Below are 23,935 nucleotides of genomic sequence, written 5' to 3' on the forward strand. Positions count from 1 at the left end.
GGACCCAAGAGGAGATACATTCAGGGAGAAAAATAGAGAAATCAGGAGACCAGGGGGACCACCATTGTGGAGGGATAGGAGGAGGGGAGGCCTCACACTAGCATTTAAATCGTCTCGGGGCTAGTCTCCTCGACCATCAGGCCTAACCCAGGGAAAATGTATCGGACTCCTGGGCAATAATACTGGTGAGTGACGAGGTGGCTCTATTGCTTGCACAGCTGCTTTCGAGCTTGGGAAAGGGAAATCACAAAGCCCGGCTAACGAGCTGTGTGAACGTGGAGGAAACAAATTAGTGTGTGGAACCTAAAGCGTTGGAATGACCAGAAGATGGCATCAGTTCCCTTCCTCATTCTCCAAGCATTTTCAGAATTTTATAAGGAAGTGATTGTGCTGCGGGCTCTAATGTAGCCAGCTCACCAATGGGGGCTTCTTCTGTTCCTTTCTTTCTCCTTATCTTATTTTTTTTTAAAACTCATTAAAAGTTTGGCTGGTAGTGACACCTCCACAGCGGGGACAGCAGTCCCGCTCACCTAGGTGTGGATGGTACCAACAAAATACGGTTAATGGAATCACAGCAACCAGTGATGCCGAGGACCAACTGGTTGGTTGTAAATTTTACTCCACAGTTTGTCGATTCCAGCCAATCAGCATTCAACCAGTTAATACCTGCAGGATGCAGTTTGACAGATAGCTGCAGGAGCTAGCAAAGCAGCTCTTTGGCAAAACAAACAGTAGGACTATTAAGTATGAGATAATTGTTAGGGGAAATATGACTGGCTCTCACATCTTTTAATATACCTAGCACTTTATCTGTATTGATCTGCTTCTGCTAAAGAGGAAATTCAGAGTTTATCTACCTGCCTGTGCAATCAAGTACGGTTCTGGACTATCGGCAAATTATAGAAGCCCCACCGGGGTCTTAGCTTTTAGGATCTAATTTCCGCACCCACTGCAAACATGAATAATCAGTGAAGTTAATCAATGTTTTATCTGCCATGTGCAGCGTGTGCCCAATATCCTGAAGTTTGAACAGCAAAGTTGGGATGTGAATTTTAGGGAAATGCGAGCTATTGGAATCCCTCCAAAACAAGGACAGTCTGACGCGTTTGGAGCTTATTGTGGGGTGAGCCGAGGGGCCTCGTGCCAGACTAGAAAATTGCAGAGACGCTCTGCCACCTGACAGGACTAAGAAAGATAAGTGTCCCTCCCGCAATGATTTCAAAGAGGATCCTAAGCAACGAGCGGTGTTTGTCATTGCAATGCCTATGGGGTCCGTTTAGCAGGGGAGAAGATAGCCTTGTCATTGCAATACCTGTGGGGTCCATTTAAGGGGGGAAGAAGATAGCTTTAAGCCCACTTACTCGTAAAATGTCGTCCATCCCGTTTCATCACTCTTGGTGGCCAGGAGGCCAGTGTTTCCATCATAGGTCATCAGCCCGAGTTCTAAGTTCTGGGTGGAGACCACTTTCAGGCCCCCATTGGAGCCCACGGTCAGCGTGACGATCTGGTTGTCGGGCATCAGCAAGTGGCGGGGCAGGCCGGTAGCGTCCCTGCGGATCTTCAGAGAGTTGCCGCTGTTGTCGACCAGCTCGGTGACGTCACTGTCGGCGTTGTAGGAGAAGTTGTATAGGTACTCTCCCGTCACCAGGCTGAGGGTGTACTGGTGAATCCCATCTGCGTTGAACACGTACATCTCCTGCTCTCCAGGGGAGGCGGCTTCATACTGGTTGAAAGGGTTCAGAATGGGCTTGTTTTTGCTGACGGCCCTGATCCGGATATTTCCCAGGTCAGCGATGTAAATGGTGCCGTCGGGGGCCACCGCTAAGGAGGATGGGGTATTTAAGATGGCGTCCGTAGCGTAGGCGTCATCTCCAGAGTAGCAGTTGCAGTTGACGTCGTTTTTGCAGTCACACTCCGAGGCCGCCCCGGCTAAGAGGCAGATCTCTCCATTGGTGGTGACCTGGCGCACCCGGTTAATCTTCTTCTCGTCCGCCTCGGTGATGTAGAGGATGCCGGTATGGGAGATGGCGATGGCACTGGCCGATTCCAGGGCGGAGTGGATGGCCAGTTTGCTGAGCGAGTAGTCGATGCCGGGAACCTGGCAGTGCATGGGCCGCCCCGCGATGATGCTGACCTGGTGATTCTCGGTCACCCTCAAGATGACATTGTTCTCCAGCACATACAGGGAGTTGTCCATGGGGTTGACGGCGAGGTCGGTGGGCCATTCCAAACGCACCTGCAGGTGACAGGATGCCTGGTTAGAGAACAGCCCCTATCACAAAAAATTTTCCTAGGGTTTGATGGGTACAAAATGGGTATGTAACGAGAACAAGTTTCCTCGTGGCTCTACATTGTAGTTTCTGTGCCATGAATGGAAGCAATACGGCATGGGGGTGATTGTTTTAGATTACCAGAGAAGAGCTAGACTGTTAACGAGAACAAGTTTCCTCGTGGCTCTACATTGTAGTTTCTGTGCCATGAATGGAAGCAATACGGCATGGGGGTGATTGTTTTAGATTACCAGAGAAGAGCTAGACTGTAAGGTCCTTGGGTCAGGGATTATATCTACCAACTCTATTGGATTGTGCTCTCCCTAAGGCTTAGTACAGTGCTCTGCACACTTAAGCAGGTGCTCAATAATTACCATTGATTGGCTGATCGAAGACCCCTTGCCCACATCCTGCTTCTGACCTGATACTTCCTCCCCCTTCATATCCTGCAGGTGGTCCCTCTTCCCACCTTCAAAGCCTAATATTTAAGGCACATCTCGGCCAAGAGGCCTTTCCCGATGAAGCCCTCATTTCCTCTTTTTCCACTTCCTTCTATGTGGCCCTCGCACTTGGATTTGCACCCTTTATTCACCCCACCTCTATCTCCACAGCACTTATGTACATATTTGTGATTTATTTATTTATACTAATGTCTGTCTCCCTCTCTGGCCTGTAGGCTCCTTGTGGACAGGAATGTGTCTAACAACTCTGTTACAGTGTACTCTCCCAAGCGCTTACGAGAGTATTCTGCACACGGTCAGCCCTCAATTAATATGATTGATTGATTGACCTTATTGACCTAGGAGACTATACTTTCAAATCTGCAGTGATGATGGAGCGAGAATTATTCCACAGAAACTGCTACTTGCAATCTCTTTACAACGATGCGGGCTCTAGTTCTGGTCAGAGTGAGCTTCTCTTTGAATTTCATCCTATTACCCACCATTCTGCACTCCCCCAAGCTCTCTCTTTCTCCTCTCTAACCATCCCCTGGAGTAGTCTGGCATCCTCTCCCTTCCCAGGAGAACACTGAGGCCAGGACAGCCGGGTTGGCGGGAAGAACACAGAGGAGCGGGGAGGGAAGTCTGACCTGGGCGACATCCATGCTCGAGTCACAGCTCAGGGGACGGACCGCTGTGAGGTCATTGGAACCCAGCAAGGTGGAGATGATTCCATTTTGATCCACCTTCCGAATCATAGTGGCGTCCACAAAGTACATGAGCCCATTCTTGTCCACTGCGATACCTGTACAGACAAATCAGCATTCTGACCACGTCTTTCCTTTCAATGCCAGGTTCACGGAAGGTGTGGCTGCTCAGGAGAGATATTGCAGAATGCACTCTGACCAACTCACACACCTCTTCGGAGTAGGCTGGGCAGAGTCATGGTCTAGTTACTGCACCCTTAGGAAGTTACGCAGCAGGTGAGTTTGGGAACTGATCTTCATACAAGCATCTCAAAATGCTTCACATTTTACTCCTAGCACTTACGAACCTATTTACACCCATCCTCAGCACTTTTGTAGATGCGTTTCACCAATCTCGCAGTCAACTGTCTATTTTGACTATTCCATTTATAAGTCCGTTTATGGCGGTCTTCCCTGTTGCAATATAAGCCCCCTCGGGGCAAGGAACACGCCACTTCTTTGTTTTGTATTTCCCAAGTGCTTAGTACAAGTGGTCATTCAACATGCTTACCATTGCGACTACTACTTCACATATATGAACTCACTTTTCCTCACAATAACCCAAGGATCATCTGTCCCCAGCTTGTAGATGGGGACACCAAAGCACTGAAGCTTGTCAACAACCCACTTAACATTTCTACCTGTCCCTTCTTTTTCAGGAGACCTAGTGTACTCTCCCAAGCTCTTAGTACAGTGCTCTGCACATAAGAAATGCTCAATAAATACCGCTGGTTGACTGAATGAATGATTGATGGAGAAAGGAATGACAAAAATTCTGCTCACCATTTGTAACAGACAGAGGGAGAGCAGAAGTTCACTTTGAACACATAAATAAATTCATGGATAAAGGGGAGAATTAAAAAACCCCCACCAACCTAAGCGAAAAACACTTGCCAATCCATCATGATTAAATTATATCAGAGAAAGCAGGGATTTAATTACTGGATTTAATTATATCTAGGCCAGACAATGAGACACTCAAGCTCGCATCAGACATGTTATTTTTAAGCCTCTTGGCTTCTTTTACCTCGAGGACTCATTAGTGTGGCATCCACGGCCTTCCCTCCATCCCCACACCTGGCTTCATCAAAGGGCAAGCACTGCTCTCCGGTCCCGGCCACTACCTCCGAATTTCCAGCCAGATCTTTGGCTCCCATCAGGGACTTGACTCGATAAATTCGCCGACTGTTGGTATCTGACACATAGAGTGACCCAGAGACGGGGTCCACTGCCAAATAATACTTATGGGCAGGATTGTTGCTTTAAAAGAGAAATTTAAAAAAAAAGGAAAAGAAAAGATGGTTAATGATTAAAAGTCTGAAATCCTATAAGGAGTATTAGCTTCTCCAGTTTCTTTCCACTTTAGTGAACTGGAAAGAAACTAATGAAATAATTTAGCATTTATCATATCATGGCTCTTAGTTACTTTCATCTGGACTTGAGCTCTTCACTTTTCTTTAGAAACTCCTAATTTCCCACTGCACTAATATACTGTTACTTCATTTTGCTAGAATGAAAAAAACCCAACAAACCCTGCATAGTTACTAGTTGTGTATATGGCGTGGTCTGTGCAGTATTAACTGCATGTGTTTCAAATTTCAATTCTTCCCCCTGTGCTGAGTGTGCTCTTAGTAATTTTTTAGCATTCTTGCAAGAGTTTGACAATATCCACTCCTTTATAATCTGCTCTTTTTCAAAACTAGAAATCACCGGAGCCACGAATACGAGGGCAGCCAGTGTTTTCTTAACTTTGAAACGTGTGGCTCCCCTTGGGCCTTCCGATCTCTGCCCCTGATCCCTTGGTGTGCCTATGTATAAAACTGGCAATTGGTGAGGGGTGCTTGGCTGTAGCAATAAACTCTTCCTCCCAATCTTTAATGCTGAGACAGGAGATGTATTTGGAGCCAGGTTAACTTGGGAAAGCTCAGGGGACCAAGCTTTGACTCAGAAAGGCAGAGTCCACTCTGGACCCTAGTTTCTTTCAGGAGACCAGGTAAATAGGACTGCGCGTGAACTTATCTGGGCTCTGGAACAATTCAAGGTATTACTCAGCTAAAGTTCAAATTCTTGGAATGCATGGGACCAGTCTGGAATCCCAGATATTCAGATTGTTGAGTTCTCTCATTTGACCCAAATGGTGGCTAATTTGGATATATGAATTTTTCAGCTTTGAAGAGTCTGGTTTGAGAAGCTTTTACTGTAGTGCTCCACGGGGCTAAACAATATCTCAGTGACCTGAAAAAATAGACAGGCATTCCTTGAGTGCTTATCTTGTGCTCCAGGAGTGACTCAGGAACATAGTAAAACCGAATCCTCCCTGGATCATTCCTCTGTCAAACATGATCAAACTGAACCGGGACTAAGCCTCTCCTACCAACCATTTCCAACACTGGGTTGACGTGAAGCAGCATGGCCTAGTGGATAGATCATGGGCCCGGCAGTCAGAAGGCCCTGGGTTTAAGATCCAGCTCCACAACTTGTCTGCTGTGTCACCTAGCACAAGTCACTTCACTTCTCTGTGCCTCAGTTACCTTATCTGTAAAATGAGGATTAAGACTGTGAGCCCTATGTGGGCCTTGGGCTGTGTCCAACTTGATTACCTCTATCTACCCCAGCACTTAGAACAATAAACCCAACTGACCCAAAGCTAGGAAGATGGCCCAGGGCTGGATGCAGTATTTGTTGCTTGGAAAAAACCATTCCAGGATAAACCCCTAATGATTGTCAGATGTGATTCTTCTAAGATCCAAAATGCAATTACATTCACTTCTCTCTTCTCCTCCCTACAAACTTCTTGTGTGGAGAAGACACTAGCCCAGTCAACTAAGGGATGATTTTTAATACATGAAATGATTCCGTTTCTTTGGCTTTGGAAAAAGGGGTCCAGACAGGCTGGAAAAAATTGTTTATACATTGTCACTAGGCTACCAGCTGGATATTCTCCAATTTTTAAAGACAAATATTAGAGATTATTTTTAGGGAAATTCTGTGATCCTAAAACATCTTCTCTTTACACTATTATCATTATTATTTAGGTATGTATTTGACCTGGAAGCCAAGATCTTTCCAACACCCCTGCCTAGAGAACACATTTGAGAGAGTGGGACACTTTTGTTTTGTTTTGTTTTCTTTTTAGGTCACTAGGGAATTTCAGAGCATGGAAAACACATTAGGGCAGAAAGGGGAAAAATTCTTAGACTGTGCACTGTTTTGCAGAAGGAATAGTAACTGGCATGATCAGCAGGTGGAATGGGGCACGTTTACAGCTGTGTCTGCCTGAGAGTCAGATAATTGATTCTGACCTTCCAGCGAACTGGATTTCAGAAAGCAGAGCAGGAATGGTGCCACGGAGCGGCGGTGAGGGCAGGGAGGGGCTTTGTCTGAGCTGGGGGCACAGCCATTTCAAGGAGAGTGTCACATGTTTCAACCCCTGGATACTCACCCCAGCTTCACAGCACTTATTTACATATCTTTATACTCTACTATTTCCCCTATCTGTAATTTCTTTTCTTCCTCCTCTAGACTGTAAGTTCCTTGTGGGCAGGGATTGTGTCTACCAACTCTATTTCATTGTTCTTTCCCAAGCACTTAGTCCCGTGCTCTGCCCACAGTAAGTGCTCACTAAATACCACTGTTTGATTGAACTCCTCTCCAGCTGCCAAAACCCCACTTACCTTCTACCACTATGGACCTTAGAAAGGATATTCCAGCTAATACCACATAGATGCTTTGTCTACACACATACATGATCTGGATAGCTCAGACTCCCCAAAACATACTACGGGCCAAATGACTTAGATTTAGGAGCTTTTAACTAGAAATATCTGGTTAACTGAAGATGAAGGGTTGTTTTAGTCCTCGATTAACTTGATCAGTTTGTTTAGGGGTTCAGGACTGGTGTCCTAAAATGTCTATTGAGTCACCTTGAAAGGTAAAATTGGATCAGTCTCGCATATCAACTTGACCTCTTGTCTCTGTGGCTCCCAAATTCCCTAGGACCAGACTGGAGACCATGGGATCAAGTGCCTTCCGGGTGTGACTGCGCGGAGAGGCAGAGCTGGATCTGCCAAACTGGGGCCATGTCGGGGAGTCTCATTCTGAGCTTACCTGTCACTTTCGGCCATTCAGAATCAGGGCTGCTCATGCCTCCTGTACTTTTCCCACAATCTCTCATAAATCAAGCTTAGGTGGGATTAAAGCACCAGCCCAAGATCCGGTTTCTGACATCCCTTCCCAAGTATGGCCCCACGCCGACTGGATCTAGACCTTTATTTGCCCTGCCAAATTCAATTCTGGATTGTCCTGGTACCAGTTTCTCTCCCACTCCAGCAATTCTCCCACAGAAGCTACTGCTGCTTTTTCTCAGATTTATTAATATTTCTTTTTGACAACCAAACTGGCTATTCCTGGAAGGAATTGCTTGGGTCTGCTCCATTCCCAATGAAAGTTGTGCCTCCCTGTCTCACACATGTTGATTTTCCGCATCTCTGCCTGTGGATTCGTGTGTATGTGCATGTATGAGGGGGGTGGAAGCAATAATTTCAGATCAGTATAACACAGATCAATGAACTGCTGGAGTTTTGTCCACAACCCTGCCCTCAAAGTGGAGCTGACTCCATAGACATTCCTAGCCCATATGAGAGGTGGAAACATTCTGACCGGCATGTTGGCTAGTAACTTGGTGGGGTGTGGGTGGGGTGGGGAAATAACCATACATCCAGAAATAAATCATAAATGAGTTGAAAATGAGTTTTTGACCTTTTTCCAGTTCATTAAAGCTTTTGTGAGCTCCAGCCAGAATTTACAAAACCAGAAGTTTGGTTTAACTGTTCAGACCAATTGTATAAGGTGCCCATTTAGAAGTAAGTGGAGGGTTCATTACTGTGCTTGCATCTTTGCAAAATGCTAATTGCTGTCGGTTTATTTGGTTGCTTTTTGACTGCATTTCATAATTGCTAAAGCTTATTATATCGACCACACATAATTAGCATACAAAAAGTTACTATTTTGGGAACATAAAAATACACAACATTACACAGGAAGCACAACACAAAAAGCAAACACAATGAGGCAAACAAAGCGTATCAAATTATGCGGGAAAGAGCTCTTGTCTTACCTATGTTTAAACTCTTTATTTCTTTATAGAAAGAAAACAGAAGGAAAAAGAACAAACAGTTAGCTGAAGAAGAGTTGGAAGAGCAAACATAACATTTTAGTTTATCTCACAAAATGACAGAAAAGGGACATTCTCTTTCCCAGCCTTGAGGACTTCTGCTCTCCTCTGGGGCAGCGAGCCAGTGTAGAAGGAGAAAAGCACAAAGGAGTTCTGAAAGAGGCTGACTTCCTCAACTTCTCAACATAAATCTAGTAGAAGGAGTAGTGTGTGCAGAGCATTGTGCTAAGTGCTGGGAAAGTGTGTACAAGTGGGAAGTAGACACAGCTCTGTCCCTGAAGGGACTCACAATCTTTTAAATAGAACCCAAAGAGCACTTGGAAACACTGAAGAGCTACTTTAACCACAGCTGATGGAAGGTTCCGTCCCCTTTTAATCTCTAACAATTGAGAGTCATTGATTTTTCAAGTGCTTAGTACAGTGCCAAGCACTTAGTACAGTGCTCTGCGCACAGTAAGTGCTCAATGAATACCACTGATTGATTTCAGAACAGTCAACTCCACATTTGATTTTCTAATGACTGTCTGGGAAACTCATAAATAAAATAAATCCCAAATCATCATTTTAGACAACAGCTCTAACCCTCTCCCTTCTCCTTCCCTCTGTCCCACCCCCACCTGGCCTCCACAACTTTCCAAACCTCCTTAACTGGAACTAGTGAAAGGAGCACAAGGGACTGATTAGTTTCCCTTCCAATGTCTTTCCCTGCTCATCTTCTTTGGGAGGTGCCAATGATTAATTAAATGGCCAAAAGGAAGAGAAACAGAACGCTTGGATAATCCACAGGGGGAATAGTAATTCCAGGGTGAATAATCGAGCATTGGCTGTGGGTGAAAAGAGTTTCTGGTCTTCTGGGGGCAAGCCTAGAACAGATTTCCCCTTCAGGGAACTTGCAGAACATACTGTTCAACAGCCTGGGCTTCTGGCCCTGAATGAATGACAAGGCTCTGCAGAGAGGGAATTGTGTTGCATTAATTCCTGCCTAGGGTGTTGTTTAGACTCCAGCTAGAGGCCACAATTAACAGAGGGTTTGCATGGAGATTAAAATTTTAGTATTTTATTCTAAAGTGTTAGTTTTTTTAAAAAAAAGTTAATTAAATGATGCCAGTAAGTCCCAAGCTCTGACTGACATAGCACAATTTGAAATTCATTCTGCAAACTGTGTGGTGTCACAGATGCAGCTGGGAATTTTCATGTCTATTTTATATTGCTTAATGAAAATGAAATGTTATCTACAACCCGTGTAGTCATATTTGGCTATTAATTATTGCAATATCAATTCCACTTTTCGGTAAAGGATTTGTGCAAAGACTAGGAGGAATTTGGGTCTGCTGCTGCGACATACTGTTTCCCCAAGGACTTTGGGATTCAATTGTTTAATATAACCCTTGGGCCTGCGAGGCAGGCTCGAAGGGAAGGGAGGCAAGCTTGCTGGGAAGACAGGATGTTATGTGTGTCAGTATCTCCAATTTGAACATTAAGGAAACAAGGCCGAGGTATCATGAAAACCACTGGAGGAGAGAGTCCAAATGATCAATGAAATACGCTCGTAGCTCTCCTATTTAAAGGTAGGCAAATGTGACCACCAAAGCTGGTAGCCAAAGGGGCTGTGGTCAGCACAATCGACCTTTCCTTCCTTCCGTGGTCTGGGCTCAGAATTTCAGCTGCAGCATTCAGCAGGCAGCCATGCAGCCTCAGCCTAGGTGGCAAAACGCTTGGCTTTTTGGTTTCCTCCTTCCTGTTTGCTGAAGATCACGCTGAGCATCTGTACAACGGTCCCTATCTACAGGGGGATAGCCCAGGCCATCTGAAGCCTCTTCTCACCCAGAAGGCCTTACCCATCCTCTAATCACAACTTATCCCTGATTCCCATCTATCCATCTCCCTGTTCGCTTCATTAGGAAGAAGCATGGCCTAATGGATAAGAGCACAGACATGGGAGTCAGAAGGACCTGGGTTCTAATCACAGCTCCACCACTTGTCTGCTGTGTGGCCTTGGGCAAGTCACATAACTTCTCTGTGCCTCAGTTACCTCATCTGTAAAATGGGATATGTTGCCAATTTGTACTTCCCAAGCGCTTAGTACAGTGCTCTGCACACAGTAAGTGCTCAATAAATATGACTGATTGATTGATTGATTGATAAGACTGTGAGCTCCGAGTGGAACAAGGACTGTCTCACCTGATTATCTACCCCAGCTCTTAGAACAGCATTTGAGTCACAGTAAATGCTTAACAAATACTATTATTATTATTATTCTTAGGATCGGAGAAGCAGCGTGGCTTAGTGGAAAGAGTATGGGCTTGGGAGTCAGAGGTTGTGGGTTCTAATTCCGCCTCTGCCACTTGTCAGCTGTGTGACCTTGGGCAAGTCACTTAACTTCTCTTAAGTCGCTTAGTACAGTGCTAAGTGCTTAGTACAGTGCTTTGCACATAGTAAGCGCTCAATAAATACGATTGATTGATTGATTCTCTGGGCCTCAGTTACCTCATCTGTAAAATGGGGATTGAGGGTGTGAGCCCCACATGGGACAACCCGATTACCTTGTATCTACCCTAGCGCTTAGAATGGTGCTCGGCACATAGTAAGCACTTAACAAATACCATTATTCAGCGCTTAGAACAGTGCCCAGTGCTTAGAACAGTGCCTGGCAAATAGTAAGCGCTTAACAAATACCATCAGTACTATTATGCATGCAAATTTCTTGAGGGCAACAGCCAGGCCAATCCTACGGTTGGCAAAGAGTTCAACCACAGTTGGCACTGTGAGCCCTTCAGTGGCCGTTCTGCGAGGCTGAAAACAAGAATAAGTCCGTTCACATACCACAGCCCTACAGCTGAGTACAGCTGCCCCTAGCCTACAGTGGTAGGCCTGGAGAGCTGCGTATCGGGGTCAAAAAGCCTGCTCTTGAAGACAATCCTGGGCTTCGTACTGAATAAGCTGGATGGGCTGCAGACTGGAAAGAACTTGGGACAGGGAGTTAGGAGACCTCGATTGCCTGCTGCTTTCTCAACACCAACTGCTTTCTTAAGATCTCTATGCCTCGATTTCCTCATCTGCAAAATGTGGATAAAATACTTGCTCCCCCACTTGCTTAGACTGTGACCCTCCTGTGGGGTAGGGGGATCTCGCTTGTTCTGACTGTACTCTATATGCCCCAGCGCTTAGCACAGTGCTTGGCACAGAGTACACACTTAATAAACAACCTCATCATCGTTATCATTTAGAAAGTGACTTTCCTGAGGCAGTGGCTTTGTTTTTTGTTTCTCCATTCTGCCTAAATCGGTGCTTTGTGCAAAATGGCTCAATAATACTGAGGGTGATGTCAAGCTGAGGGATTGCCAATATTCCACTTGGCCAAGCCCAGTGTAGGCTTAGGTATAGGAAGGATCAGAACTGCCTCCTGTGTGCTTGAGGGAGGTCCACCCCAGGGAGGAGGACGGAAGGTGGTCAGCAGCGCTCAGACCCCAGCCCCAGTCTCCACAGCCTGGAGCTTCACAATCTCCGACACCAGGCCAGAGAGTCAATCAATCAATCAATCAATCAATCGAACTGAGTGCTTACTGTGTGCAGAGCACTGTACTAAGCGCTTGAGAAGTACAAGTTGGCAACATATAGAGACAGTCCCTACCCAACAGTGGGCTCACAGTCTAGGCTCACAGTCCTCATGAAATGTTCTGCCTGCTTTTCTTTTAGAAAGTATTGAAACTTTTCTCTCTCCTGGGAGAAATGACTCTTTGAATCATTCCATTTTAGCACTGTGGGACACTAAGTTGGAGAAACTCTAATTTAGGTGGGGGGCCGAGGGGAAGGGAAGGCAGGGAGCTTGAATGCTGGACAGAGCTCCTGCTGAGAGCTCAGCACCCCCGCTTCTCCCACCACCCTGCCTTCCAGCTCCGGGAGGGAAAAAGACCCCCGGCTGGAATCCAGTAGTTGACAGCTCTCCGCAAAGAAAAGAAATAAGCAAGACAGATTTCTCCCTCTCCCTCCCTCACTGTTTTCTATTTTAAAGAGGCTGGATTGACAGCTCTTTGTTTCCACCAATGTAGTAGGAAGAAAAGAAGAATCAAACCACTGTTCCTGTAAAGCTTAACTCTTAATCAGCTCTGAATACCTGGGCAGCTGAAAGCTAGAACAAGCTCAGGGACTGTAAAAAAAATTACACAGCTGTCGCAGGAAATCAGGAGACACAACCCCTCGTGCAGCTTGTAGCTGGGTTCAGGTGACATAGCAGCTCATACATGCTCTGGAACAGTTGACTCCCAACCCAGAAACGCCTGCCTGTTCCCAGGGCGATGGTGTTGCTGGCTTACATGGGTCACTCTACCTACTCTGCAATGCTCGAGATTCACTCGACCTCCCAAGTGAGACTCACGGCTAGGGTGAAAGAGCCCTGGGAATGCGATTCCCAGCAGCTCTTAGGACTCGGGGATTGGGCCATTGGCTGTCATGGGACAGAGTTCAGTATCATGTGCAGCGTGAGACAGCAGGGCCCAGGGGAAAGAACACAGGACTAGAAGTCTAGAGAGCCGCGTTCTGGTCCCAGCTCTGCCACCAACTTGCTGTCTGACCGTGGACAAGTCATTTAGCCTCACTGTGCCTCAGTCTCCTCATCCATAAAAATGGGGATAAGATACCTGTCCTTCTTCTCTCCCTCTTATATTGCAAGCCTGTGATCACAATCCCCATGCTTAGCACAGTATTTAGCAGATAGTAAGCACATACTAAATACCATCATTATTATTATTGTCGTGACATTCACTGCCTCCCCTTCCTCTCCTTCAATTCTCTCCCTGACCTCCTCCATCAGACTTCTGCTCCCTCCACTTCCCCTCTCTAAGATCACCAAATCCAATGATCTCGACTCCAATCTTAACCTCCTCGGCTTCTCAGATTTCTTGACCACTGTAGACTAGAAATACTATCTAACCTTGGCTTCATTAACACTGTTGTCACCTCATTCTTCCATCTTTCTCGCCTCTCATCCTCAGTATTTTTCCCTGAATCCTCTTCCGCCTTCAACCTCCTAACTGTGGGAGCTCTCAAAGCTCAGTTTTTGGTCCCCTTCTATTCTCCATCTACAGCTAATTCCTTGAAAAATTAATTTATTCCCACAGCTTCAATTACTATCTCTATGTGGATGCATCCCAAAGCTACATATCCAGCCCCAACCACTCTCCTATGCAGTCTCACATCTCAATCAATCTATCAATCAGTGGTATTTATTGAGCAATTACTGTGTGCAAAACACAGCACTTGGGAGAATATAAGACCACAGAGTTGGTAGATACATTCCCTGCCCCCATGAGCTTAGAGTCTGGAGTATTTCCTCCTGCTTTCAGGGCATCTGTACCTGGATGTCCCCACCAACACCTCAAATTTAACTTGTCCAAAACAGAACTCCTCATCTTCCCACCCTCACCCTGTCCTCCCCCAGATTTCCCCATTCCTGATGACAACATCAGTATCCTCCCTGTCTCCCTGCAACCTTGACACTATCCTTGCCTCAACTCTCACATTCAACCCACATAATCAACCTGTTGGTTCTACCTTCACTACATGTCTAGAATCTACCCCTTCCTCTCCATTAAAATTACTCTAATGCTGATCTAAGTATTTAAGGTATCCCGCCTTGATTGTTGCATCAGCCTCTTCACTGAACTTCCTGCCTCCCGTCTCTCCCCTCTCCAGACCATACTGCACTCAACGGCCAGGATCATTTTCCTAAAAATGTTAAATTCACATCTCCCCACTCTTCAAAAACCTCCATTTGTCAGTTATCCCTCCGCCCAGAAACTCTCTAGCATTGGCTTTAAGGCACACTCAATCAGCTCTTCCTGTCTTACCTTACCTTGCAGATTTCCAACTAAAACCCATCCTGCACACTAGGCTCCTCTAACACCAACACACTCACCATACCTTGACCTCATCGGGCTCACTCCTGACCCCTTGGCTGCTTCCTCCCTTGGGCCTGGAACTCCTTCTCCTTTCATAACCAGCAGACCACCACTCTCCCCATCTTTATAGCCCTCCTAACATCACATCTCTTCCAAGAGAGCTTCCTCAACTAACTCCTTATTTCCCCACACTATTCACTCACCCTTCTGGGTCACCTATGCACTTGGATCTGTGCCCCTTAAGCACTTTGATACTCACCCCACTCCCAGCCCCATAGCTTTGAGGTATTTATCAATCAGTGGTATTTATAGAGCACATACTATGTGGAAAACACTGTACTCAGCACTTGGGAGAGCACAATACAATAGAATTAGCAGATATGCTCCCTGCCCACAACAAGCTTACCTCTATACTCAGCCATTTCTCCTACCTAAAATGAATTTTAATGTTGATCTCTTCCCCTAGACTGTAAGCTCCTTGTGTACAGGAATCCTATTTCCCCAGTTTGTTGTACTGCACTCTCCAAATAATAATAATAATAACGGCATTTATTAAGCACTTACTATGTGCAAAGCACTGTTCTAAGAGCTGGGGAGGTTACAAGGTGATCAGGTTGTCCCATGGGGCACTCTCACTCTCAGGGCCCTCTCTCCTGATCTGTTTTGAAGACTTGACACACAGTCCTCACCCCCATTTCACAGATGAGGGAACTGAGGCACAGAGAAGTTAAGTGACCTGCCCAAAGTCCAAAGCATTTACTATAGTATTCTGCTTACACTAAGTGCTCAATAACTGCTATTGATTGATTGATATTGTTATGCCTAGGAGACGGGGAGTTGGAAACTCCATTTGATGGGGATGCTGAAGCTGACAACTACTTGTGGTCGAGAACGAGTCGGATTTTTCTCAATGGAATCAGGAGGGGTCAAGCAGGAGACCAGACAGACCAACCTAAGTCAGTCAGGGAAGGTGGGGGAGGAGGCTCAGGTGGCAGGTAGTTCTGTGCGAGGATAAAGCAGTCAGACAGAAGGAGCCCAACCAACTATCTCTATTCCTCAGGAGCTGATTCTTTAATTGTCTTTCCTTTTTCTTCCTGCTGCCATTTCACGGTTCATTAGCCCCTGGCTTGGGGAAGGATGGACAGGGACTGATGGAGAGAGGGGAAAAAATTCAAACTGGTCTATTTTGTTTTTCTGTGATAAGTTTGGATCAAAGGTTTGGTGTAGAGGAGGTTGAAGCTAACGGCTAAAACGACATTTAGGATTTATACATGGATTTGGATACTGAGCTGGTCCTTGTCCCCCCAACAAAACCAGACAAGCAAGGAAGCCAGATTAGGCCTAAAAAGGAGACCACAAACTGAAAATGAGGTCAGGGAAGGTTGAGGAAGCTGGAGAGAGGGCACTTCTTCACTCTCAGGGCCCGCTCTCCTGATCTGTTTTGAAGACCTCAAATAGGGTTTAAAGCCCTGTGAGATCAGCTCCTGGGTGAGTCACTCCACTTCTCCGTGACTCAGTTACCTCATCTGTAAAATAGGGATTAAGACTGTGAGCCCCATGTGGGACAGGGACTGCGTCCAACCTGATAACCTTGTATCTACTGCAGCACTTAGAACAGTGCTTGACACATAGTAAGCACTTAACAAATACCACCATCATCGTCGTCACTATGTCTGAAATTTTAAAGACCTTCCTTAAATTCTCCCTTCCAGAATCTTTTCTCGTATGGAGTCAGATCTCTCTTTCATTCTTGGACTGGGAGGTTGGGGCTCAGAGATGTCCCATCACTGTCATCTCCTGGTTCCCCCCATTGGCCACCTGTCGGGAAGGCACATTTCCTGAGCCTGGGCATCTTTACCACCACTGCACCCTGGAGAACGTACCGTGGGTTCTAGTCAGAGAGCAGTAACAGGTGGGGAGGTGAGCGGTTGCCAAAACAAATGCTGTTTAGGAGGCTGCCAAAAGCTGGCCTGGCTGACTATTCTGCTCCCCTGCTATCGGATGGGCGGGCCCAGCAGGGCATGAATAGCCCTGGTCCTCCAAAGGAGAGCCAGAACTGCACAGCCAACTGGAATAGAGGCAGTACAACTGCCAACGAATATGGACAACCCAGACGAAACCGGCTAAAGCAGCTGGTCCCATATTTAGTGGGTAATTGCTCAGCTCTGTGTGCTTGGTTTCCAAGTGGGATTGAAGGACCAACCATCCAAAAGAGAGAAGCACCTGCCTTGGTTCAAATCCTAAGCCCTTCTTCCATTGAAGTGTTAGCTCTGACATCACTGGACTCCTAAACTAGCACTGGCCTAGACCTTAAGAGAACTGGCTTTGACCTCATTTCCCCACCGAAGGGAAAAGCTAAAAAATAATTACTTGGACCTCCCTTCCTATTGGGGCTAACCTCAGCCTGTCTCCAACCTGCCTCCTCCTTCTGGAATAACTGGGGAAGATAGGGAAAAGGGGAATTTGTTTTAGAAAAAAGAAGCCAGGTGAACAATTTCCAGTTTTGACCCCCGAGGGACACCCTCTTACCGTAACTCCAGAATGCTTGTGACATTTCTAGAGGGGAAGATGCGTCGGATGTAATTAAAATCCCCCACAAAGAGGCTCCCGTCGATCCCCACGGCGAGAGCCACAGGTGCAAGAAGCTTGTTCCCTTCGGCGAGGCCATTGCAGCTCGGGCAGGAGATGCTCCTCCGCCGCCCATTTCCCATGATGCTGGTGATGAGAGCTGGCTGTTGGGTAAGGAACTGATTCTCTCCATTGCCCTTGTGGAGGATCCCTAGCGGAGGAAACAGAGGGAGTTATCAGAGGAGCTGGTAAGCTTCCTTCAGGGCAAAAAGAGTCATCTGAGCTTCTGTCTCCTATAGGGGGTGACCTCTTGAATCTCCCCTAAGCCCGTAACTTTCTTCTCCTGGTCTAAATCAGAGCTCATGAGCCACCTGGCCCAGAATATATACCCTGCTTAAACTCACCCATTTTCCATTTTACCAGGTCATTCACTTCCAACTTCTTCCTCTACAACTCAACCTTAAAAATATTTTCTCTCTATTTGTAATTTTGATATTGATCATATATTTACCTAGCCGGTCTCCATATTTGGAAATGAGCTCCTCTGAAGCAGGCACCGTGTTAATTCTTAAACCAAAACCCACATGCCTAGCTCAGTGTTATTTTCCGTGCCGGCGTGAAATGATACTTATTGGCTGATTTTTGAGGTATACGGGGTAGTGAGTTAGATAATGGTCCAGGAGACTGGAGTGGGAGGAATGCTATATAAGGAGAATGGAAGGAAACGGGCAGAAATATCCTTTGACACCGAAAGATCCTATTATTTTAGAAACCATTCGGCAAAATGGCAGAGGAAGGAGGGGTCTTCATTGTTTAAATGTCAGAGCTGTGAATAAGGTTCCAGGGAAGGAGGACTCACGGCTGTCAGAAGCATCTGTAACTAGGCAAACACATAGGGAAAGCAGTGACGTACCGCTCTTGACATTCAGAACGTGATGTTTGTCCAGAGACCATCCCCCCAGGTTTGAGGGATCCAGTTCAAAGCCTTGCAGGAGTGCAGTCCTCTTCTCCCACAAAATTAGGCTGGGGCAGGTCTCATATTCAAACCCTACAGAGACTGAACCACAACAACAAAAGAAGAAACTCACTGATTGCCGCATCATTATCAAGTGAGAACAATGAGCCGCAGTATCTCCAGTAATAAAGACTTTGTTCCGAAACGTCACTCAAGGAGGTGGGCTGATTGCCTTCGCCTTTGATTCCACGGTATTAAATTCAGATTTCAGGCTGAACCCAACCTTGAAACTTTACACAGTAATGCTCTTTGGGGACTTCGAGACCTTTCAAATGAACAATTGGCTCTGGAAAATGACCCCACTGACGTGGAGGGAGTAAGATGAATCATTTAAAAACCTAATAAAATTCTCCTTTCTGCCAGGAAGGGATTCTGCTCCTCTCAGCTTGCTGTTCCCTGCATGTATTTATTATATTTTATGTTATTTATTTCCACTCACCAGGATAAAGGCCCCTTGAAATGTTAACAGCTCATTTACAAGGAGATTCTAGGGGCAACAGCTTATGTTAGTTAATACACTTTCTACATTAGTACGGGATCCTGTGGAGTGCCAGGAATGGGAGATGGTGGGACACCAAAGCCCTTTAAATCATGCAGATATTTAATGGGGAAGAAATCACAAATAGTGATTTCCTTTAAAACAGCTGCTCTGAGCTTCATGCCCCCGTCTAATGAACATTCTAATTACCACCTTGAAAATGACCCGAGGATGGGTGGAGACATGACAAGATATTGGTGTCTAACTGAGCTCCAAAAAGAGGAAACACATCAAAGAGCTAACCTCCAGGGCACTGCCCTTCGGAACCTGGAAATTGCAGGTCACTTCTCACGGGGTGAGGTGAGGGAGTGGGGCGGGAAAATGAACTTCAGGAATGTCCAGGGATTCCATAAAAGTAAATATTAGACTCTAAAGTAAATTGTTCATCAACCGTATTTATTGAGCACGTAGTGTGCAGAACACCGTACTACGTGCTTGGGAAATACAGTATAACAGTTTTCCCTGCCCACAACAAGCTTACAGCCTAGAGGGGAGACAGACATGAATATAAATACATAAATTTTGGAACTGTACATAAGTCTGTGGGGTTGACGGAGGGGTGAATAAAGGGGGCAAATCCAAGTGCAAGAGCAACATAGAAGCGAATGGTAGAAGATGAAATTACCTAGTTGGGGAAGACCTTGCATCGTGAGATCAAACTGGGGCCACTTAGTGGTATGGCCCCAAACTAGGACCATAATTAGCTATTTGGCATTAGAGCTATCCTAGAGAGATATGGGATTAGAAATCCCATCGAAGGCACAACTGAGAACTCTGTGAAGGCCCCAGAGATCATGGCAGACCTAGATTCCCAAAAAAGAGAATGATCAAAGCCAGGACCACAAATGAAAAAGAACAGCAACTGAAAATACTAAAGTTGAGATTTACAAGATGATAATAACAATAATAATAATAATAATAATAATAATAATAGTAATAGCATTTATTAAGCGCTTACTATGTGCAAAGCACTGTTCTAAGCGCTGGGGAGATTACAAGGTGATCAGGTTGTCCCACGGGGGGCTCACAGTCTTCATCCCCATTTTACAGATGAGGTAACTGAGGCTCAGAGAAGTTAAGTGACTTGCCCAAAGTCACACAGCTGACAATTGGTGGAGCTGGGATTTGAACCCATGACCTCTGATTCCAAAGCCCATGCTCTTTCCAATGAGCCACACTGCTTCTCATAGCTGCTTCTGATAGTTAGAGCCACTAAGGTTCACAGCTGCAAGGGTCAAGCTTGATGACCTGATTAGCAGAAACCTTGTCCATTCCCATGAGGCTGCCTGGAGCCTTGGCCTAGGAAAGGGTTTAGTCCAAGATAGCTTCCCCAGTCTTAGCTTCCTTTTTCCCCTAGAGAGAAAATACCTTACCCCATGGAAATCTTATGGTATAACCACAACCAGGAACTAACTTCCCAGCACTCAGCACAGCAACACAGGAAGCTTTAACCGAGTGCTAGCTTTTTGTGGACAGGGAACATGTCATTTCTTTCTTCTGAATTTCCCAGGTGCCTAGACAGTGCACAGCACCAGGAGGAGCCTCAATAAATACAGAAGCAGTGTGGGTCAATGGACAGAGCATGGGCTTTGGAGTCAGAGGTCATGGGTTCAAATCCCAGCTCCACCAATTGTCAGCTGTGTGACTTTGGGCAAGTTACTTAACTTCTCTGGGCCTCAGTTACCTCATCTATAAAATGGGGATTAAGACTGTGAGCCCCCCGTGGGACAACCTGATCACTTTGTAACCTCCCCAGCGCTTAGAACAGTGCTTTGCACATAGTAGGTGCTTAATAAATGCCATCAACATTATTATTATAATTAAATACTCCAACTACTACTTCTCTCCATGCTCTCTTCAAAAGAATTTAGCCCTAGCTCCTTTCATTATTAGCGGAGGAGCCATTCTCACCCCAGAAAGTTCCAAAGGTTTTTGGGAAGTATAGACATAACCAGTCCCTTTGCACTGTGGGGTTTGTAGTTCTTGCTTCCTTCCCTACAATCCTCCACTGCTCTTGCTTGACAGAATTTTAAAGCCCCCTGCTCTGGCTGAGGCCTTGCTAACAGTAAAGCAAGTTTCTCTTCCCCTTAGAACAGTACTGGGCTCTAGTAAACTACCCAACTCTAGCATTTTTGGCTTCTTCCGTGAACAAACCCTCCTAGACCTGAAGCAGCTTGGCCTAGTGGAAAAAGCACAGGCCTGGGAGTCCTCCAATTCTAATCTCGGCTCCATCATTCATTCATTCAATTGTATTTATTGAGCGCTTACTGTGTGCAGAGCACTGTACTAAGCGCTTGGGAAGTACAAGTTGGCAACATATAGAGACGGTCCCTACCCAACAACGGGCTCACAGTCTAGAAGGGGGAGACAGACAACAAGACAGAACATGTGGACAGGTGTCGTTGCCAGAACAAATAGAAATAAAGCTAGATGCACATCACTAACAAAATAAATAGAATAGTAAATATGTACAAGTAAAATAGAGTAATAAATCTGTACAGACATATATACAGGTGCTGTGGGGAGGGGAAGGAGGTAGGGTGGTGGGGGGAGGAGGAGAAAAAAGGGGCTCTTCTACATCTCCCCGCCTCCGGCTGCTACGTCAGGATCTGGATTCTCAAAATCCCCCAGACCACTCCTGTTTCCTCCTACCTAGAAAATACATTTTAGTGTCCATTTCCCCTGCTTGCCTGTGTGCTTCTTGAGGGCAAGAGTCAGGTCTTCTCTATCGTAATCTCCCAAATTCTTGCCACAGTGCTGCGCACACAGACGGTGCTCAATGAATATCGTTGGCTAATGCAAAGAATCAGCACTTCTAAGGGGCAAGTCACTTAACTTCTTTGTGCCTCAGTTCTCCTATCAGCAAAATGGGGATTCAATAGCTGTGCTTCTGCCTACTTAGAATGTGAGCCCCATGTGGGACCTATCTACCCCAGTGCTTAGTACTCACTAAACCCAATTATTATTATTATTACTACTATTAAGTGATTTAGAAAGCAGTTACATACCCACGGCATCTGAAAGTCCATACACTCTTTGGCCATAAGCATCCGTCTTATCCCAGATAAAAGTGTATGCCAAATTGGGGGAAGCCTGGAATGACTTTTGAAACAGATGTCCTTCCACAGCGACCATCAGGTTAACTTTTATCAGACTCAGAGGCACGACAGACTGGGTCATGGAAATCTTCAGCAAGGATTTGTATCCAGCAGTTCGGGAGCTCAGGTAGCAAAGTTTTAGATTGGTACCAGGGATCTCAATTTCTTCATGAAGAACCTGGTGGAAAATACATTGCAGACATACCGTGTTAGCCCTGCCCTGCTGGTGTGCTTTTTATTTTTTATTTTTTACCACAGAGAGCCTGGCTCAAACGGTTCCCCTTGTTGGAGGAATAATGGTTTTCCACTGCTGAAAATCTATATCCTTCTCTGCAGAGTGATAAGGCCTGGGCTATGATTTTTGGATTAATAATTATTCTTGGTCACTGTTGTGCTTCTTTTTAAAATCACTCTGTTAGCAAAAGATGTAAATAAAATCAGCAGGCTTTATTGCTAGCTATATGCAAGGAGGTCACAAGAGACTGTAATTATATGAACCTGCAACTTCCATTGACAATTGGTATAAAGCACCAAGGTTGTAATAATGTAATACACCAGTTCTAGTAATACCGATGCAGATCAGTAAAGAATCTCTTGCCATGCATCTCTAACAATGAATAAAAGGCATTCTGTGGCAAGTTGTATGCACACACTTTGGTTGTGGGGGTTTTCTTTGTAGATGAAATCCTCTCATTACAACCAAAAATTTATCAGTAATGGATATGTATTATGACACCTGGACCCTATCTTTGAATCTAGGGACACGTGAGATAGTCAAGGCTCAACCGCCAGTGGAGATAAGCTTGTTTATCTCGGTTCTTAGCCAGCGTTTTCAGCTTTCTGTCTCCTTGGCCGAGATGTTGGTCTCCAGGGTTTTCTGAGTCTGTCACTTCTACTTCATATCTACCTGAAATCTTGTGTGTCCGAGACAGTTTCTAGCCGCCCCAGTAGACCCTAAGTTCCTGTAGGCCCTAGACCATGTCTTCTTCTTCCTTTGTAAGTCATCAATGAAACTAGTACTCAGCACACGGGGGGGCTCAATATATAAAGGTGACTGACCGAGCTTGTTGTGCGCAGGAAATGTGTACACTGTTGTATTGCACTTTTCCAAGCACCTAGTACAGTGCTCTGCACACAGTAAGAGCTCAATAAATACATTTGAGTGAATGGAGACCAAAGCAGATTCTCAGGTACAGCAATGTGAATCTCAAGTCAGACTTGACACCAGATGTGAGATCTATCAGCTTCTTGGATGGAAGTTCTGGGTGCAAAACGCTTCTTGCCAGGTGGTGGTGGGAACCGGTGTGAGGGGAGAAGGGAGAGATCATCTTCTCTGATCTTCCTACCTGAGTCTCGGGAACAATGGGATTCCGCCCAGGCGCAGCACTGAAGAATGTGGATAGTGGGGAGCTGATGATGATCGGGTCCGGCCGGACAAAGCCACTGAGGTCACAACTGGGGATGGAGTTCTCCTCCGTCTTCATCACAAGGGTGTCCATGGCATAGAAGCTATTCCAGGGGAGCCACACTGTCCTCTCCTGACTCATGAAGGGAGCCCGCTCGAAGTGCAGAGTGAGCGAGGCACCACCATTAGCGATGAGGTCAAACCTGGAAATAGACGGATGCTCAGGGAGCACGGTTATATAAATGCACATTCACTATGAACTTTTAGCACCCAGCCAGGAAGGATCAGCTTTTCAGTAGTTTCAGCTTTTGGAAATTATGTACAGACTACTCTTGGTGGGGGAGAAAAGTGGCACCTAATAAGTGCTGAATAATTGTAATAATAATAGTAATAGTAATAATTAAATACTGTAGTAGACTAGAGGTAAGGCAGGCTTATAGTTGGTGAGAGTTTCGGAATCTGCTTCAAATCACCATAAACTGAATAAGCTGCTTGTGGACAATTTTGAGTTGACTGTTAGGGCTAGGAATTGCCTTGACAATTAGTCCAGCTCCCAGAAAGTTATAGGGTTGGGTAGAAGAGGAACTAGGCTTGGGAAAACAAGATCAGTAAAAATTGAAAGTACAATTGGTGTGTCCTTCAGGTTCCATTGCTTCACATCAGGCTAGGATACGCTTCAGTTCAAGCACGGCAGGGACATTATGTGGTGAAGATGTTTGTGAACTGACAGATGATCTGAAATTGTCTGCAAGACTAGTTTACAGCAGGTAAACCGATGGTGTGAC

General features: G+C 45.7%; 1 protein-coding gene across 4 annotated transcripts in view; it reads right to left on the bottom strand.

Annotated features, from left to right (window-relative positions):
• The window catches only part of TENM2 (teneurin transmembrane protein 2), a 921,151-nt gene that overhangs the window by 25,851 nt on the left and 871,365 nt on the right, over positions 1 to 23,935 (bottom strand). For 3 of the 4 annotated variants that reach the window (XM_038772468.1, XM_038772466.1, XM_038772469.1), the window contains 8 exons: positions 23,092 to 23,353; positions 21,656 to 21,923; positions 18,008 to 18,151; positions 17,056 to 17,305; positions 8,573 to 8,593; positions 4,484 to 4,716; positions 3,361 to 3,515; positions 1,362 to 2,236 (listed from right to left, as the gene is read on the bottom strand). In XM_038772468.1, coding sequence (XP_038628396.1) covers positions 1,362 to 2,236; positions 3,361 to 3,515; positions 4,484 to 4,716; positions 8,573 to 8,593; positions 17,056 to 17,305; positions 18,008 to 18,151; positions 21,656 to 21,923; positions 23,092 to 23,353 — 2,208 coding nt within the window. The remainder of the gene's footprint in view (positions 1 to 1,361; positions 2,237 to 3,360; positions 3,516 to 4,483; positions 4,717 to 8,572; positions 8,594 to 17,055; positions 17,306 to 18,007; positions 18,152 to 21,655; positions 21,924 to 23,091; positions 23,354 to 23,935) is intronic. The other variant, XM_038772467.1, reaches the window with a different exon arrangement.

The sequence above is a fragment of the Tachyglossus aculeatus genome, chromosome X1, assembly GCF_015852505.1.
Source record: "Tachyglossus aculeatus isolate mTacAcu1 chromosome X1, mTacAcu1.pri, whole genome shotgun sequence".
NCBI lineage: Eukaryota > Metazoa > Chordata > Mammalia > Monotremata > Tachyglossidae > Tachyglossus > Tachyglossus aculeatus.